General features: G+C 52.1%; 2 protein-coding genes across 13 annotated transcripts; both read right to left on the bottom strand.

The window, feature by feature from the left end:
* Positions 1–800: 800 nt before the first annotated feature.
* On the bottom strand, positions 801–14,299 carry PTPN6 (protein tyrosine phosphatase non-receptor type 6). 12 transcript variants are annotated; one of them, XM_084531509.1, is made up of 17 exons: positions 14,140–14,299; positions 13,873–13,970; positions 8,685–8,774; positions 8,291–8,413; positions 7,776–7,970; positions 5,145–5,367; positions 4,901–5,017; positions 4,630–4,743; positions 4,115–4,211; positions 3,575–3,654; positions 3,329–3,478; positions 3,084–3,215; positions 2,713–2,867; positions 2,347–2,414; positions 1,970–2,121; positions 1,584–1,681; positions 801–1,495 (listed from the first exon to the last, which is right to left on the bottom strand). In XM_084531509.1, exons 3-17 carry the CDS (start codon positions 8,690–8,692, stop codon positions 1,384–1,386), a joined length of 1,824 nt encoding a protein of 607 aa, XP_084387635.1. In that variant the 5' UTR covers positions 8,693–8,774; positions 13,873–13,970; positions 14,140–14,299; the 3' UTR covers positions 801–1,383. The 12 variants fall into 12 exon arrangements, with proteins under 12 accessions (XP_084387635.1, XP_084387629.1, XP_084387628.1 ...); XM_084531503.1 differs by having other exon boundaries at positions 801–1,492; positions 13,873–13,973; positions 14,140–14,293; XM_084531502.1 differs by having other exon boundaries at positions 801–1,492; positions 14,140–14,293.
* A 1,730-nt stretch (positions 14,300–16,029) lies between these two features.
* LOC311423086 (protein C10) lies at positions 16,030–16,883 on the bottom strand. Its single transcript, XM_084496687.1, has 3 exons — positions 16,701–16,883; positions 16,447–16,623; positions 16,030–16,371 (listed from the first exon to the last, which is right to left on the bottom strand). Exons 1-3 carry the CDS (start codon positions 16,795–16,797, stop codon positions 16,223–16,225), a joined length of 423 nt encoding a protein of 140 aa, XP_084352813.1. The 5' UTR covers positions 16,798–16,883; the 3' UTR covers positions 16,030–16,222.
* Positions 16,884–17,084: the final 201 nt, after the last annotated feature.

Genomic DNA, 17,084 nt, shown 5'->3' with positions numbered 1-17,084 from the left:
ACCTCAGCATTCTCCCACATTTTCTAGGTACAGCTTATGGACTGGGGCCTAGTTCTAACTGGCATGACTAAAAGCCGTGCTGAGGCTCATTGCCACCACCACAGGCAGGCTACAGTACTTGGGAACACTCACCAGCATTCAGATTCATACAAAATGGTGGCGGGAAGGGGCCTCAGGAGGACTTTAGTCCAGGTTCCTGCTGGAAACGTGCCAGCAGTAGATCGCATGGGCTGTGACTTTGTCCAGGCAGTACTGAAAAGCAGCAAGAACAGCATTCCCGCGCTGAGCTTCTGTTGGAATGGTGCCTGACGAGGAGATGGGTGTTCAACCCGAGCCTCCCAAGCTGCAATTTGGAACCACTGCCTCTGGCTCCACTGTGTGCCACTGTCTTCGTGAGGCTCCTCTGTTTAGTTGAAAATGAGAACAGCTTACTCCTCAGCCTCCTCTTTACCGGACTAAACAAGCCAGCTCCCTTAACCCCTTGTAGGTAACTGGCTGTCATCTGTGAAACCATGGTGTGGCCATGCTCTGGTCTGCCTTCTCTGCAAAGATTCTTGCAACTACACAACTTTTCCAAATACTAAAACATAGCTGTGACAAAGTCAGGCACAGACTTTTGCACCTGACTTCCAGTGATGAGACTTGACGGCTATAAACGCTCAAGTCTCGCAGTAAGACGCCACCATAAAGTTGCCAGAACTGATGAAAACTAAGCTAGAGCTGTTGTAAGGCTGCAGGACTGTAAATGAAAGCAGGAGAATAGCTATACCCCAATTCTAGAGAAAATTTCCAGGTCAGCATTCAAACAAATACATTTTTATTTACAAACACAAGTGAAAACATGGCCATCACATCAAATTCTGGCATATTTACAGGATCAAATAGAAGAGGGGCTGGGGGGTAGAGGGTCAGGATAAAAAGAATAGGCAGTTACCTGTTGAATTACAGGCAGGCTAAGCTGAAATGATGTATTTTAAAACAGGAGCCCTTGGGGAACGCTAAACAGGCTAAACTCTTTAACTCACGGGCAGGTAGAGATGTAGCTTCTGTAAAGCTCTTCTGTAACTCCTCAAGAAGAAGAGCTGCTGAAGCAGGGGGTGAGTTTAGGTGCCAGTGTACACACACGAAGGGAAAGAAGGGCGTGATTTTTTTTTTTTCCTGTTAATGAATGATGAAGCACAATGAGCAAGTTCACAGGCCTGTGTGGGCGAGGGACGGTGAGGTCAGCTGAGCTGTGAAGCAGCCTTGTTCAGAGCACTGGAAGATGGCATGGAAGAAATGGGGAAGGCCTAGTTCCAGTCCGTGAGGTGGGAATGTGAGACAGGCCAGCCTGGATCCAAGCTCCGGTTCTGCACTCTGTGTTCAAAACCTGCTGATTGATGCTTATTTTTTCTTTAGTGAGCCTTTCAGCTTCTTGTCTGCGGAGAGCTGTTTCCGTACTTTCTCCTCCTTTTTGCCCAAGTTCTCATAAACTGTTGACTCCTCGTTCTGCCTGCTAGACCAGGAAAAAACATCAAAAAGTGAGCAGAAGGGAAAAGCCACTGAACCAGCAGGGAGAGCACTGCCAGAGGGTCAGCACTTACTTGGAGGCTTTTCTTGAGGCCTTGGCATGCGCGTTCTTCATTGCAGGCGGGTAGGCAATGTTCCCATACTCAGACTCAGTTTGCTTGCTTTTCTGAGACTACAGGAGAGAAAATGCAAGCTGAGAAGAGTACAGGCTGGGAAAAGTGTGCGAGGTACCATAGGAGAATTCTGGCTGTTAAACCATGCATCATGCTAGGCTCTCAGTGGATTTTGGTGTTGACTGAAGTCCTCAGGCTCAGTGTTTTCTGCCCACCCCTAGCCCAAAGGTGAACGCACCTGTGTTCTCTTATAGGAGTGAACTGTGGGGCAATGAATTTCTGGAGACACTGACATGCCTCATTGTGATGTGTTTTGGCTCACAGGATAGGAGGGTCTGCTTTCTTACCTGCATAACCTCCAGCTTTTTCTTGGTTGTCTCTATGAACTGGCAGATGGCCATGTAGATGAACTTGTACTGGGCCTCTGTCTGCACCATCCCTGAGCGCTGGGACCTCACCATCTGGATGGTCTTCTGGATGTCAATGTCACAGTCCAGCCCTAGCAAGGGGCACCAGAAAAGCTTTGCACATGTTTGCTGACACCCCCCTCTCCCAGTTCTGCACCAGCAGCAGTCACAGTGGAGCTCAGTCAAGAAGCTTTCAACTCCCTTACCCCTCTCTATGGACCTCCCACCCCTCCTTCCAAGTATCTTTCAAGGCACTTTTCAAGGCACTTTTTCAAGATACTTTCAGTATCTTCCAAGGCACTCTGAGGTCCTCTTACCCTTGGTGGAGATTGCTTCCACTATCATATCGATGACGATGATCGTCCCCGTGCGGCCAATCCCAGCGCTGTAAGGAGAGAACAAGCAGAGATCAGAGCTGCCTGTACATCAATACCTACACCCCCCCAGCTGAGCACAGGCTGAAACAAAACGCAGCTGTTTCTGAGGCAGCTGTTTCACGCAGCACTCATAGCAGCTGTTTGTTGGTGCCATGAAAGAGTCAAGGATTCAACAGGCAGCAGGGTTTGGTTTGGGGACATGGAAGAGGAGGAAGGGTTGGCATGTGCTTCGCTCACATGTCCTAGGGAACGGCTGGTGCAGCAGGACAGAGACTTTACCCCTCAGACCCTAGGGTCTGTACCAACCTGCAGTGCACCAGAATGGGCCCAGCAGCTGGGATGCTCTCCTGCTTCTGGTTTATTTGGTCGAGGAAGCTCAGCACTCCTCCTGGCTCACTGGGGACACCGTGGTCAGGCCAGCTCAGGTACTGGTAGTGCCAGATCTCACGCACAGCATCACCCTGATAACAGAAATACCCCACTGGTAAAACTGCAACCCAGACCCAACCCTGTACCAAAGAGAGCTATATTTTAAGCCAAAGTTTTGTGCACCCCTTGGTGATTCCACCAGTGCCCTACCCAAAACAGGAGGGAACAACAACCCTGGACTGATGCAAGAGCAGCACCACCACAGCACCCAGCAGGCTCCACGGCAGCCCCCAGCCAGGCACACTCACGTTGTTCTTCGGGCACACGCAGAGGTGGCGGAGTTTGTATTCCAGTGCATCGTGCTCCCCGATGTTCTCCACGAGGTAGGGACCGTATTCTTTTGTGCTGCCCATCTCCGGCCAGTAGGGCACGCATTTATTCTGCGCAGAGAGACAGGAGGGTGAAGGCAGGCAAAATGCAGGAAAGAGAAAATAACCAGCCATGGTTGAAGGGGAAAAGGGGGCAGCTCCAACACCTGCAAACAGCGACTTACCCGCCCTTTTTCTACCTCCCGCGTGGTCATCACAATAATGCGAGTGTTCTCCTGCCACACCATCTGCCAGAAGTCATTGACTGTGGCATCCAGGCAGCCCTGGCTCGCAATGTAGGTCTTGGTGCACTCGTCTGGGCTGATCAGATTGTTCTGGGTGTGGACAGGGGAAGGTCAGGAGGGCTGCAGGAGTTGGCAGGCCTCCCCCCCCCCCACCTTGGGTGTACTGCCAGCTTTCAAAAGCCTCACCTTGACGTAGTTGGCGTTGATATAGTCAGATCCGGGGATATTTGGGTCCCTTCCTTGGAGGATGACTCTAGAATGATCAACTAGGGGTGCAGCAAAGGAATAAACAGAGTTATGAGGTATTTGGTGCCCGGTGACATGAAGCTCCTTCACTGCCCCATGCCATCTCACCCACATTACCCAATGCACACAGTATGGGTCTATTTTCATACCCATTTCATAGATTTACATATTTTCAACTCCTTCTCTGAAGTCAGACCAGTTTTAACATGTGTTCCCGTTTCTCTCCCCCCATGACAGACCATAATCTATAATCCAGTCTGCTGTAAACTTCCTTTCTTCCTTCCTTCAAGGTCATGAAAATGCTGTGACCTCTTATCAGCTCTTAAATCCTCAAATTAAGGGCCTCATAATCCACTCTGGAAGACAGGGCAGGCCGAGACAGGGCCAGAAGTGATTTGGACACCTCTCCAGTCTCTGTCTACTTGCCTTTTTTATTTTATTTTATTTTATTTTTTAAAACAGCAAAGGAGCAGGACTCACAGGGCAAGATGTTCTTGTATCGGTTCTTGCTCTTGTTTTCAGGTCTCTGTCCCTCATGACGGTCAAACAGCTGCTTGGCTTCCTGTTTTTGCAGGCTCTGAAAAACAGGAGAAAGTTATGGTAAAGCCACAACATATGACAGGGAAGGTGGACACTCAAAGGAAGGGTGGCAATTCTTAGGACACATGGGTATGGTTGTGGGGGAGCAGAGAAGTGAAAAGGAAACCTAGACTCGAGAAGTCCAAGGTTCGTGTCCTTACTGTCTTGGTGACTAGTTCTATCCATGAACAACTACATTTCTATCTCACTGGGTTAAATCACTTAAAGATGACGCTTATACCCCACCCACACCCCACCCCCGAGGAAATAGACTTCTCTCAGAGATAAATCAGCATGGATTTGCAAGACTTCCTGAGAAGTCTGTGTCCAGAAAGAAATCAGGGATGGAGAATGAGGTGGTGCACAGGAACTCCCCCCCAAATTTCCCCAAAGTAATTTCCCCAGCAGTTTCTTACATCAAATTCCTCCCAGAATCCAGCCTTGGATGTTTCTTCAGATACACTCTTCTTGTTCAGTTCGTGCACTCTGTTCTCGATGTCAGCAGCGTTCACCCTTGTAGCATAGTAGGGCTGGGGACAGGAAAACACAATGGGTTGGCATGAGAGAGATGCTGCTGGAGTTCAGAGTCTCCTTTGTGTGCTATGGAGGAGAGGGACACAGAGCAGAAACAAACAGCAAGGGGGTCCCTCCAAAGGATCCCTGAGAAACAGAGGAGATGGGATTTACCTGCTTCAGGTACACAAAGGTGCCAGACACTTCCTCAATTCCAGTCCTCTTGAAGTGCTCCACCAGATCGGCCAGGCTGTCAAACTTCTCAGCACCTCCAACTGTGTAACGCCCATTCTAAACGGAGGAAGGACATGTTACATCCCACAGCATCCCTACAGGCAGAGCTGGCAATGCTCAGGAGAAAGGGAAGGCTGAGGTGCAGAGTCACAGGCACCACTTTGTGGCACTCCCACCCGCTCACCTCACACATGATTTTGACGTGGGTGACTTTGAGACGGGCCCCGGAGGCGCTGCTTGCCCCAGCTGAAGGAGCATCAGAGCCAGGTTTCAGTTGGTCGGTCAGGACGGACAAGACGAAATCCCCGGGTTTGCTGAGGCTCTCCCGCACCAGGAAGGTCCAAGGTGTGGCTTTGACCTGGAGAAGTGACTCAGCGGCCGCGCCTGACAGATGCCCATGGTACCATCTAGAAAAATAAAAACAGGAAAAGGTCAGGAGAGAGGTGGAGATGCAAGTGGATGCCCTCGAGCATCCACTCGCTGAAGAGTACAGGGCAGAAAGCTGTGGAAGGAGAAGCTGTGGGGGGAAGAGAAGGTTTGAAGCAAGAGAGGAGAGGGGGAGAAATGGAGGAAGGATGAACGGAGGGAAACCAAGGGAAGAGCCTTACAAAAAGTAATGCTTACTGGCTTTGAGATCAGCTCAGGGAGGGCACTTGTGGGTTTTAGCACCTCTCAGTATTATTGGGACTCCAACCTTACTGCTGCTGAGTGCTTTGGAAACTCAAGCACTGAGGGAACAAAACTGACGCGGTCAGTCAGAAACTCTCCCGTGGGATTATCAGCACACAGAGGGCTGCGGTGAGATCAGACCCATTAAAGAACCAACCTAGGGAAGGATACTTTCCTTGGACCTCTAGCAGCATCCCCCCTTTCTGAACCGCTTCAGTCAGAGGATAATTCCCATTCCCTGAACACATCACACCGCAGCAACCAGCCTAGCCATGGGGGTGAATGCCAGGAGCCACCTGGAGCCCACATTCTGCTTCTGGTGCCTTCACTACTCTTGATCCACGTGCACAGTCCTGCAGACTGAGGCGTTCTCTGCCCTGCTGCAGGATGGCTCAGGGTGCAGAGGGACATGAGCATGGTGCAAAGGGCACAGCTACTGCCAAGCCCCTTCGCACGTGTGCAGGTCTCAGGGAGGTGCGTGCCTGCCTGGTGGGATCTGGCAGCACCCCGGGGTGGAGGAGCACTGCTCCCACTTGCTGCTCTGCTGCGTCTGGATCTGTCTCAGCCCTGGTGCTTCTGTCCAAAGGCCGTGCTCACCACAGCTCCGTCCTGCTTCCACAAAGCTCCCCTGGCAGCTGCAGCCACAGCCATTTGGGCCATCTCCCCGGTGAGCAGCATTTCAAAAGCAGGTAGCTCTTGCATCAGACCGACTTGCAACGCTTCTTCCTGCCGCTGCTCACTTCAGGTACTGCAGCAAGCACCAGGCACACTCCTTACATCGCTGCACACGCTGCAGCCAAGGCCAGGCAGGTGCTTAGATGCGCCATGGTAGCAGGTTTGCTGCTGTGGTATGATGAATTTGGAATTGTTACAGCTCCTCTGCTGCCTATTCCCAAGAAGTAAAATCTAGCTCAGGAGGCCATGCCACGGTCACAGAAACAGCTGGGCGTTCACTCACCCATCCTCTGCACTCCAGCCAGAGCAACCCACTCCTCTACGCAACCTCTAGGAATCATTTTGAGAGCAAGATGTGGCAGGCAATTACTGTGTCTCAGCTAGTGCTGGCCAGCTTCAGTTTCTCTTCATCTTCACCTCGTGCACTGCAAGCAATAGCTGCTGACTTCCACAGCATGGCAACCCCTCGTTTCTCACCCTCTTCCCAAAGAAGCGAGCAGCCACCACCTGCCAGTGCTGAGATGTCCCCTGGGGAAGGTTTGGTTCCCCTCCTGCCCAGGAAAGAGGTCTCTGGGACCCCCCCTCCCCACGTAGGAAGGAGTCAGTGGGTCCTGTCCCCCCTTCCTCCCCCCCCAGCAGAGCCCAGCTCTTCAGAGCCACGTGATGGAAAATCACTTGGGGAGAGAGTGAGAGGAGCTTTCGTAAGAGCCTTGAGGGGGGGGAGAAGTTTCCAACCGCAGGGGAGGAAGAGAGGAAACTGCAGGGCCACGGCGCAACGGCCTCGAGTGGAGAGGACAGCCGGGACACAGACACTGCCCGCTCTGCACCACTGCCCCTGAGCACACCTGGGTGTCCCCAGGCACGTCCCGAGCAGCGTGGCTGTGCCCTGCTCCCCAGGTGCACCGGGGGGACCTGCCTGCCCCCACCCCTGAGCCTGCCCCCGCCCCAGGGCACAGCACGACTGCTCCCCGGAGCTGCGTCAGGCAGGCTGAAAGCACAGCGCTGAGGGCAAAAACCACCTGATTTGATTTAACTTGGTGTCAGAGACGTATGCAAAGCAGGGCAGGAAGGAGGCTGAGCGGGCCAGGAATAGCAGGTGAGCGTGGCCCCGCTCAGCCACATGAGCCAGCCAGGCCTGGGATGAGCAAGGAGGTTTGGGGCTGCCCCATGCCATGCCACCCTGCCTACCGCTGTGGATGCAACTTACACCACAAGCGTTGCTTTTGATGAACGCTGCCTAAATAGCAAAGGCACCAAAAAAACAAAAGTGTAAATAGAGCCCTGTGAGGTCGGCTGTGGTGGGATAAGGCATGTCCAGCTGCTGGTAGGGATGCGGTCCCTGGGGAAGCACAGGGAGCCAGGAGACACTTTTTGCAGGGTGCCCTGTGGGGACGTGGGCAGGGCAGAGAGGCCATGGAGCATGGAGGAGGTCTCATCACAGCCATACCAGCAGCTTTGCTTTTCACCATACCTCTCTGTAGTGGGGTCAGAGCAGTTGAGCGGGTATCGCAGGTCGATGATGGTTCCATCCTTGTCCTGCAGCGAGCCCTGTTGCTGTGTGTAGTACTCCACCAGCTCTGACAAGGTGGCAAACTTCTCCCCTCCATACAGGTCGTAGAAATCCCCGGTATTCTGGATGCGGATGTGGGTTACCTGGTCACCAACCCTGTGGAATGATGCACAGAGAAGTCCAGTGAGGCAGCTGGATAAGAGGCATGAAATTTGAAGGCTCTGCCTGCATCACCTCCTGCCACGGAACCATAGCAAACTGTCCCAGTGGAAGGAGATGGTTGGGAAAAGAAGCTCCTGAGGCAACTTAAGCGAGGGTCCAGAAGGTACTGGGGAAGCTCAGATCCTTTTACGGCATGGAGAGAAGTCAAAGGAGTAAGGAGATGATGAAGGAGAGACCCCAGGGCTCATGAGGACCTCTACATATTGTACATAAGCAAACCTGGAAAGACAGAAGTTGGGCTCCAAGTTACCTACCGAACTGAAAGGGAAAAATCCCCCTGATTTTTCCGGCTGGGTCTGGCTAGGAAGCTCCCATGGACACCTCGTCCCTTCAGTAAGGCTTCGGCTTCCAGCCCACTCAGGTCACGGTGAAACCACCTAGCAAGGGAGATGAAAACAGAACCAAGTAAACGAGAAATCGCAGGCACTCTTGTGGATACATACAGTGAAGAATGGTCCCCAGTCAGCATCCCTAGAGATACCTCTGCAGGTGACAACCAGCAGCAGCACGAAGGGTTCCTTCGTGCCCGTTACCCCCCACAGCCTGTGAAAGGTTTCCACCAAGATCCAGCTACCAAGGTGATCCCCTCCGAGCTGCCCTACTTCGCTGGTTCCCCTCCCCACGCACACGTTTCTCAGACCCTCTTACCTCACCATTGTGGAGGGAAGAAGAAGAGGAGGAGGCCAAGCAGCTACCACCAAAGCGACTCAGAAAACACAGAGGACAAATCTCTTTGCCCTGGTGAGAAAAGGGAAGTTGGAGGTCCGCGACGGAGCACCCGACGCCAAGCTCTGTCTGCGCCCCTCGGGAGCTGGCCATGCATCACTCCTGCTGTCCACTCCTAGTCCATTCGGCCCCTCTCCATCAACCTGCTCCTCACTGCGTGCCTGGATCCCGTGGCCCTCTGCGCACCGCTGCAGGGCACGGGCAGGAGCAGCCCAGCACAGCTGGGCACGCGCAGCTCCAGGAACAGGAAGCGCTCTGAGCCATCAGCTCCCCAGCCCCAAGCTGCTTTGCACACACTTCTGCTTCTCCTTTTGCGTCTTTCCTCCCCAGCCCCCCTGTTATTCTTGGGTCCTTGCTTTTTTTTGCTTTTTGCTTTTTTTTTTTTTTTTTTTTGCCTTTTTTTTTTTTTTTCCACATCGGTTTTGACTCTACCAGTGTTTCTAAGGTTCCAGCCATGGCCACAAAATTCAGTTCTGCAAGCCCTCTCTCTGTTCCCCATCTTTTCCAAGAGGTTAGTAAGGAACATGAGTGTTTCTTACCCCCGAATCCTCACGGTGGTGCCAGGGGGACCACGGCTGCCTAAGGTCAGCCACGCATCTGCAAGGCTGAAGCAGGCAGCACACGCACGCAGCAGCGAAGCACCCTACAAGTTATGACCGCACAGACACGCAGCTTGGTTCTGCTGGGCCGCCCTCAACTACGTAGCCAAAACCTCTGTGACCCTGTTCACTGATGAACCCCCTTGGCAGATAAATATCCCATGTGCTCTGCACAGCCACGGAGGGAAGCTGTGCAAACCTGGGCCTGCAGACTGTGAGAGGCCCAGGCTAGCACCCCAAGCACAGCACAAGCATCCTGAAAACAGCCTGCCTGGAGGATGCAGCCGTGAGAGAAGCATGGGTAGCTCCAAAAGGCTTGGGGGCACGGGTTGAAGCTGCCCAGGAAAGCAGGCAGAGAGCAGGATGATCAGCTCTGGCCTGTGGTGGGCCCACACAGCATCAAGAGAGCTTAGCCTAGGAGCTTCGAGATCCCAGTACAGCGTACCAAGGCCAAAGCTGTAAATCTGTACACCCAGAGAGAAAGAAAGAAAACTAACCATTTCCAGTTAACTAGCCGCTTCCAGCTACAGCCTGTGACTACACTTTTCCATAGCACTGATTTTAAAGCCTGCAGTTCTTACGAACAAATGGGAGCAATGCAGTGACCACAGAGGATGATCCAGGCGGCAAAGGAGCCCGACTCTTCCTTGGAACCATCTCAGCTGCCCTGTGTGGTGGCTAAGACACGTGGGGTGGGCAGCAAGAGCAGCAAGAGATTCGCTCATTTCAACTCTTTGCAGCTGCAGACTTCCCTACACACCACCAGACTGGGAAACCCTGCAAACAGCTGAACTGTCTGCTAGTAGTGGCCAAGACATACAGAAACCAGCAGCAAAGGGAAGTGCAGGGGACTCGATCTGAGAAACTAACTTCATTGCTAGAAAGTCTGCCCAGGCAGCTACAACGCCTTCCTTCAAAATGCTTCCAGTTTCGCACAGATGACAAGCTGGGATGTGGTGAGCTGCAGGAATCCAGCTGTATTGACTTAAAACCGATACTAAAAAAAAAAAAAAAAAAAAAAAAAAAAAAAAAGAAAGAAAGAAAAGAAAAGAGAAAGACTTTAAAGGCACAGAAACCTGCAACTCAAAGAAACCAATTTTACGCAAAAAATGGACTACACCTAAATCAGAACCGCTGACATAGAAAACTGGCCCAGAAAACAAATATTGTTTAGTGATTAGACAGAAACTTCTGGGCAAAAGTCCCCAACAGGAATTCCTGCTATATTAGATATAATCTGATTGGATATTATTATTATTATATATTGGATAATATATACCCCAGTCTGTACATACACCAGGGTTGTCCTGTCCCAGGTGCAGAATCCAACACCTGATGTTGTTTAATCTCATATTGTTGTTGATAGCCCAGCCCTCTAACTTGTCCAGATCTCTCTGCCTCTCTACCCTCAAGGGAGCTGACAGCTCCTCCTAATTTAGTGTCACCTGAAAACCTGCTTTGTATTCATTCAAACCTTCCGTCCAGATCATTTATAAGACCATTGAAGAGAACTGGTTCCAAAATGGAGCCCTGGGGAACCCCACTACCAACTGGCTACCCACCTAATGAAACCCTATTAATTATAACCCTATTAATATATAACTGTATTACGTATTTTTCTATCTGTATTCTGGACATTTTGTCCAGAAGGATACTGTGAGGGATGGTATCAAAGGCGTTTGCTGAAATCCAAAAAGATTACATCTACTGGCTTCCCTTGGCCAACCAGACCAAAGACACCAAGGTAACTAATTAAAAACTACCAAGGAGAAGTTCCAGCTGGTAAGGTAGGGAAATATCACAGCAGAGAAACAATTGTTTGTTATCTTCCAGGTTGTCCTCTGGAATGGTCAGAGCATGCAACAGACTCCATAATGTAATTAACAGGTCAAGAGGTTTGAGCAAAGAGGCTGCTCTTGTGATGTTGTTTGGCTTTTAGTCCAACACAGATGGTAGAACCTCATCATGTAAATTCTTTGTGGAGCAAAGCCACAGCTAGTAAACGCACAAGTTTAGAAGGAAGGATAAACAAAGGGGCTAACTAAGAGGTACATACATCTGGACTGCTGTAAAAAGGACACCAAAAACAGGCACAATCCAGCACAGGGCCATTAAGGCAGTGAGGAGCTCAGTGGCTGAGAGCAAGGTTTGTTCAGCCTAGAGAAAAGATGGTTAATAAAGGGATTTAAACAGCAGTCTAAGAGTATCTAAAAGGAGAGTGGAGGTTTTAGAGATGACGGAGCCAAATTCTGCTCTGTGGGACACAGCAAGAGGAAAAGAGGCAAGAGGCTTAACTTGCATAAAGGGAAGTTCTGATCAGGTATCAGGAAAAAAAGCACATACACAAGGGGTGGTTCAGCAATTGCCACGCGTGTCCAGAGAGGCTGAAGAATCTCCACTCCCTAAGATGTGCAAGACTAACCTGAAAAAGGCTCAGAGCAACCTGATATAACTAACATTTGAGACAGCTCTGCTGTGAGCAAGGGCTTGGACTAGGCCATCTAGAGGTCGAAATGGCTGTCAAAGGAAGAGTAGAAGGAGAGGTTACGCACAGAGATCAGCACCATCGTCGTTGTCATCGTCATCCCGCCCTCGCATGCTCCCTAAGCCTCTATGTGCAGCTACCGTAGTCAACTGTCAAGTCCATAAGAAACTGAGCAATGAGTTCCACTGCTAAGCCTCAGGACCAACATCTCCTTTGGCTTGCTTATAACCTGTTTCCTGCCCATTTTTATTAACACACGGTTGTTGTAAAGAATAATAAATCAATGACCAACTCCTAATTCATACTCACCCCACCCAAGCTGCTCATTATTTTATAGACCTCTAACTTCTGTATCCTTGCTCAGCTGTTCCCCAAGCTGAACAATCCAACCCTGTTTAGATGGCCTCCATACACAGCTATCCTGCGCTTCTGATCATTTCTGTCGTCCCTCTTTGAGATGTTTCCAACTCTGTTGTATTGTTTTGGAGATGAGGGCAAAAGGTGACCCAAAACTGCACAGTGTTCAAAATACTGCTGAGACATAAGCATACAAAGACACAACGATGATTTCTGCCATCATTCACCACAACCATGCATAAAGCAAACATTTGCATGGACTCGACGGTGACGGTCTTGCTACAGGGAGGTTACAAGTAGTTCACAGATGTTTTACATATAAATTTTGAGCTATTTTTCTCCACGAGAGCAAACCATGCCTGAGAAATTTGGTGGCCTTCTACAATGGGGTTATGGCATTGGTGGATAAAGGAAGAGCAACTGGTGTTGAAAGTTGTAGAGAGCAAGGATAGTCGCGATCAAAGAGTTGTGGTCAATGGCTCAATGACCACGTGGAGACCAGTGATGAGTGGCATTTCCCAGGGGCTGGTATTGAGACCAGTGCTGCTTAATGTCTTTGTCCATATTGGCAACATGGACAAAAAAAAAGTGGGATTGAGTGCACCCTCAACAAATTTGCCAATGACACCATGCTGAGTGGTGGCAGTCAACATGCTGGAGGGTTATTTTTTTCACCTCACTATTCAAGCTCTATTTGGTCATTTGGAAATATGCTGAACAGCACATGGTTCAGCTCAGACCCTTACATGTCACCACTGATAACTTCCCTTTGCTGTAAAAACTGAACATTTATTCCCACCTTCTGTTTCCTATTTTCTATAAATTATTCACTCAAGAAAAGTGTCAGCTTCTCTCTTATACCATAGCTTCAGCTCTGTTTAGACTGACATGAGAAAATCTGGTCAAATTCTGTTTTGGAAAGACCGTCCTCCCTTGTCCGCAAGCTTGCTAAGTTCCTCAAAACATCTAGTTCTGCAAGACAGGATTTGCCTTCACAAAAGCAGATGTTGATTCCTTCTTTGATATCTTACTCACTGCTTTCTCTGTTACCTCTTGCCCAGATATTGACTTAATTGGTCTGCTCCACTCTCACGTTTGGGGGAATGGCATCTGTGACAGTTGTTAGTGTTAGTGCCAAGTAAAGGCCAGCTGGTGCTGGTCAGTGGGCATACAGACCATCGCCCTGTAACCTGCCCTAGCCCTGTGCTCTGCCAGGCCATGGGGCCACAGGACAAACAGATTCTACCCATGGGCTAATGAGAATCCCCTTTCCTTACACCACGCCACTACAGCCCCCAGGGCAGAGCACCCATCTATACTGATGGCAAAGTTTTTCCTGTCCTGCTGTTCCATAAAGACTGTAGCAAAACAAAAGTCACCAGGATTAAAAAAGCCAGCCACCTCACCTCTCTCTGTACAAAACCATTGTGAGGTTCTGCAGCTTCAGGGCTCGCAGAATAACTGCAGTGAACTGGGCATCACAGACTGCTCTTTCTTTATCAAAGCAAGGATGAGCAACAGTAACAGCAATCTAAAACACTAAAGCTCCAATCCTCCAGCTCTTTTTTTACAGTATTTTTTCCCTTCTGTGCTCGATTCCTGCTGCCAGCAGTTTAGTTTTTCCCACCAGCTCTGTTTCCTTGCTCTAAGTAGCACACGCAGCACTCACCCACAGGATGGCATCAGGCCCGTGACTCGCAGGTCCCCGCTGACGGGGAATTAACAGCAGCTGGTGGAGGAAGAACCACAGCCCTTAGCCAGGGCGTCCTACTGAAAAAAAAAAAAAAAAAAGAAGAAGAAAAAAAGCAAGACTGGAAGTAGCAGGGGGTGACCTCACACCCTCACAACATGGCTGGATGCTCAGAGCAGCTCATTCCAGGGCTGGGGCAGGAGCAGCTGGCAGTGCCCTGGGTGTGCGGTGCATCCTGTGACTCACCTGTGTCTGGCCCGCACAGGCTCAGCCCTGAGCCCTGCCTGTTTCTGGGCAGGCTGAGGGAGGTGGTAGCTCCAGGCTAGGTGAAATGCAGGCCTTGGGCGGAGGGCTTAATTTTCACCATTTGCAAAACGCTTCCTGGGCTGTAGTTAATAAATAATTAGAGGGGTGGGGGAAGGCCAAAACCAAACTGGGGGGGGGAGGTAGGTAGTGACGGAAGGGCCTGACTGCTCTTCCTGCCTCCTATCCGCTAGGTTCACGCCCTCGCTGGCTACATTCCTACATGGTTTGTAACCAAAAGGCACAGAGTGCAAAACCCAACGCCGCTCTCACACCTGGCTCCCGGGCTTCTTCACCACCAGCCCTTCCCAAAGGCTGCAGCACGCCCAGGGGAAACAGGCACACAAGCCAGGTGGCTACAAATGCTCAGATGCATCCGGTGCCCCTTCATCTGGGAGGTGGAAAGGCAGAAAACTTCACAGGGGAGAGAACCTGCCCCTCTGCCTTTCCCTCTCTTCAGTCCCAGAAAGTGCAGCACACGGTTATACATGTACAGTATTCGCGTTGTTCTGATCCCTCCCTGCTGCCAGTCCTTGCAACATCCTGCTGCTATTTTTGTCTTTAGGTCTAACACCTTTGATCACACAATCAGGCGGAAAAGAGCAATACAGCCACAGAAGCTTCTGGTAGGAGCACGTGAGAGTTAGCGGTACTGACCTGTTGGTGACAGCGGTCTGGCTGCAACCGCGCGCTGAGCAGCACCACGTTGTGCTCAGGACCGCGTTACCTGGCACGTTTCAAGGAGCACTTTTATAAACGCTTGCTCTTGCAGGGAGATTTTGGCAAATCAGAGGGCTGGGCTATCAACAACCCTATAAAATTTAGCAACAGCAAGTGCTGGATACTGCACCTGGGATGAGGCAACAGTGACTGTACACACAGAGTGGGGGAGGAGAGCCCGGAGATCAGCCCCACGGAAAGGGATCTGGGGTTTTGGCAACAAGTTGAGCATGAATCAAGTGTGCCCCGGCAGCCAAAAGGGCCAACAGCACCCCGGGGTACATCAGGCATGGCTTTGCTGGCTGGCTGAGGAAAGGGATTGTGCGGCTCTGCTCTGTGCTGGTGCAGCCCCACCATGAGTGCTGTGCTCAGCTTTGGGTGCCACAGGAGAGGAAGGACGTGAAACTATCAGTGTCCAAAGGTGGGCTGTGGAGACAGGAACGTGTCTGGAGGGGAGGCTGTATGAGTTAGGGCTAAGGTCACTTGGCTTATTCTGCCTGGAGCAGGCTGAGGGGAGGCCTCCTGGTGGCCAGCAGCTCCCTCAGGAGGGGAGCGGAGGGGCAGGCGCTGAGCTCTGCTCTCTGGGGACAGCGACAGGACCCGAGGGAATGGCATGGAGCTGGGACAGGGGAGGGTCAGGCTGGGGGTTAGGGAAAGGGTCTGCACCCAGAGGGCGGTCAGGCACTGGGACAGGCTGCCCAGGGCAGTGGTGATAGCAGCAAGCTGTTTGGTCTTCAACAAGTGTTTGGACAACACCCCTAGGCACATGGTTTGAGTTTTGTGTGGCCCTCTGTGGAGCCAGGAGTTGCGCTCAATGATCCTTGTGGGTCCCTTTGAACTCAGGATGTTCTGATTCCAGATGAGGCTCAGCATCTCTCAAATGACGTTTAAAAAATTCAGTCACTGAGATACCGAGCCTTGTGCTTTCATACTAAGGTTTGCAGTAGCAGCTGCATTCCTGCATAACTTGGTGCACAGCAGCCCCTTGTAACAGTAGCTCAGGTTTCATCAGGTAAAACTCCAGAAGGAGCGAGCATCACTCTACCTGCCCCTGCGTCAGGGAGTGGGATCTTTACCCGAGGATCAGCTCACATCCATTCATAAACCACTAAGGGCATTTTCAAGGCGTTTTTTATTCACAAACAGACAAACAACCATGCACAACGAAGCCGATTCCGTTCAGATCAACACCTCCCTTGTCCAACCTCTCTGTGCCGCAGGGCTGGCAGGCCAGCAGCCCCTGGCCACGTGAAGACATCCCCGCTCGGAGCACCGCAGACCACCGGGGCCGGCGGAGCTCCAGGTTTCACGAGGCGGCCACTCCGCCGGTGCCGGCGCCGTGCGGCGGCAGGGTCATGGGCGGCAGGAACATGGCCTTGAGCTTGCCGGACATACTGGCGATCTCCGGGTCCTGCGACTCGTAGGACTTGATCAGCCGGGCAAACTTGAGGACCCCTGCAAAGGGAGCGGGCTGGGCAGCGGGCACAGGGCAGGGCTGAGCCCGGGCGGGGAGCCCCGCACCGCACCCACCTTCGCCGTCGCTGCTGAAGCCGTAGGCTTTGATCACGTCCTGCTGGATCTGCGTGGCCACGGGCAGCAGGAACTGCAGCATCTTGCCCATGTCGTTGCAGGCGTTGTCCCGCGCCTCCTCCATGCGCTGCGCGTTCTCGGGCGCCCCGAAGGCCTTCAGCACCTCGCCCAGCACCACTGCGGGCACACGGGGTGGGCTCAGCACCGGCACCAGCCCCGCCGCATGGCCCCCGGCACCCCCCGCTCCCCCTCACCCTTCGCCTGCTCGGCGCTCAGCGGCGCGGCCGGGCCCTGCGCGGACGCCGCCATCTTGCCCCTTCCTTCCCCCCTCTGCCGCACGCTGCTGCGCATGCGCAGCCCCGCCCTGTCATTGCACCGCCAGGGGCGGCTTCCCGCGCGCGGGAAACCTGCTGGACAAATACTAAAAGAGCTGAAATCACTGTGGAAGGGCCCGCCCGCGCCGCGCCCATACCAGGCCCACCCGCCGCCAGGTCACGGTGAGGGAAGAGATTCCCGTGGGGTGTCCCTCAGGAGGCTCCCCGTGCTCCCCCCAGTGCCTGGCACCGCTCGGTCCCCGCCGCAGCGGCCGCAGCTCGGCGGAACGGGGCCCCGCAGCGCCGCACCGGCCGTATGCAAAT

The sequence above is a fragment of the Aythya ferina genome (genome assembly GCF_964211825.1).
Source record: "Aythya ferina genome assembly, chromosome: 1".
NCBI lineage: Eukaryota > Metazoa > Chordata > Aves > Anseriformes > Anatidae > Aythya > Aythya ferina.
This window is presented reverse-complemented; position numbering and strand designations above follow the sequence as displayed.

Coding starts and splice junctions, on each gene's coding strand:
- PTPN6 (XM_084531501.1), bottom strand. CDS start 13,629: ATGGTTTTGTACAGAGAGAG. Junction 2,122..2,346: donor GGAAGCAATCTCCACCAAGG/GTAAGAGGACCT, acceptor GCCCCTTGCTAG/GGCTGGACTGTGACATTGAC. Junction 1,682..1,969: donor AAAAGCTGGAGGTTATGCAG/GTAAGAAAGCAG, acceptor TCTCTCCTGTAG/TCTCAGAAAAGCAAGCAAAC.
- LOC311423086 (XM_084496687.1), bottom strand. CDS start 16,797: ATGCGCAGCAGCGTGCGGCAGAGGGGGGAAGGAAGGGGCAAGATGGCG. Junction 16,624..16,700: donor GAGCGCCGAGCAGGCGAAGG/GTGAGGGGGAGC, acceptor GTGTGCCCGCAG/TGGTGCTGGGCGAGGTGCTG. Junction 16,372..16,446: donor CTTCAGCAGCGACGGCGAAG/GTGGGTGCGGTG, acceptor CTCCCTTTGCAG/GGGTCCTCAAGTTTGCCCGG.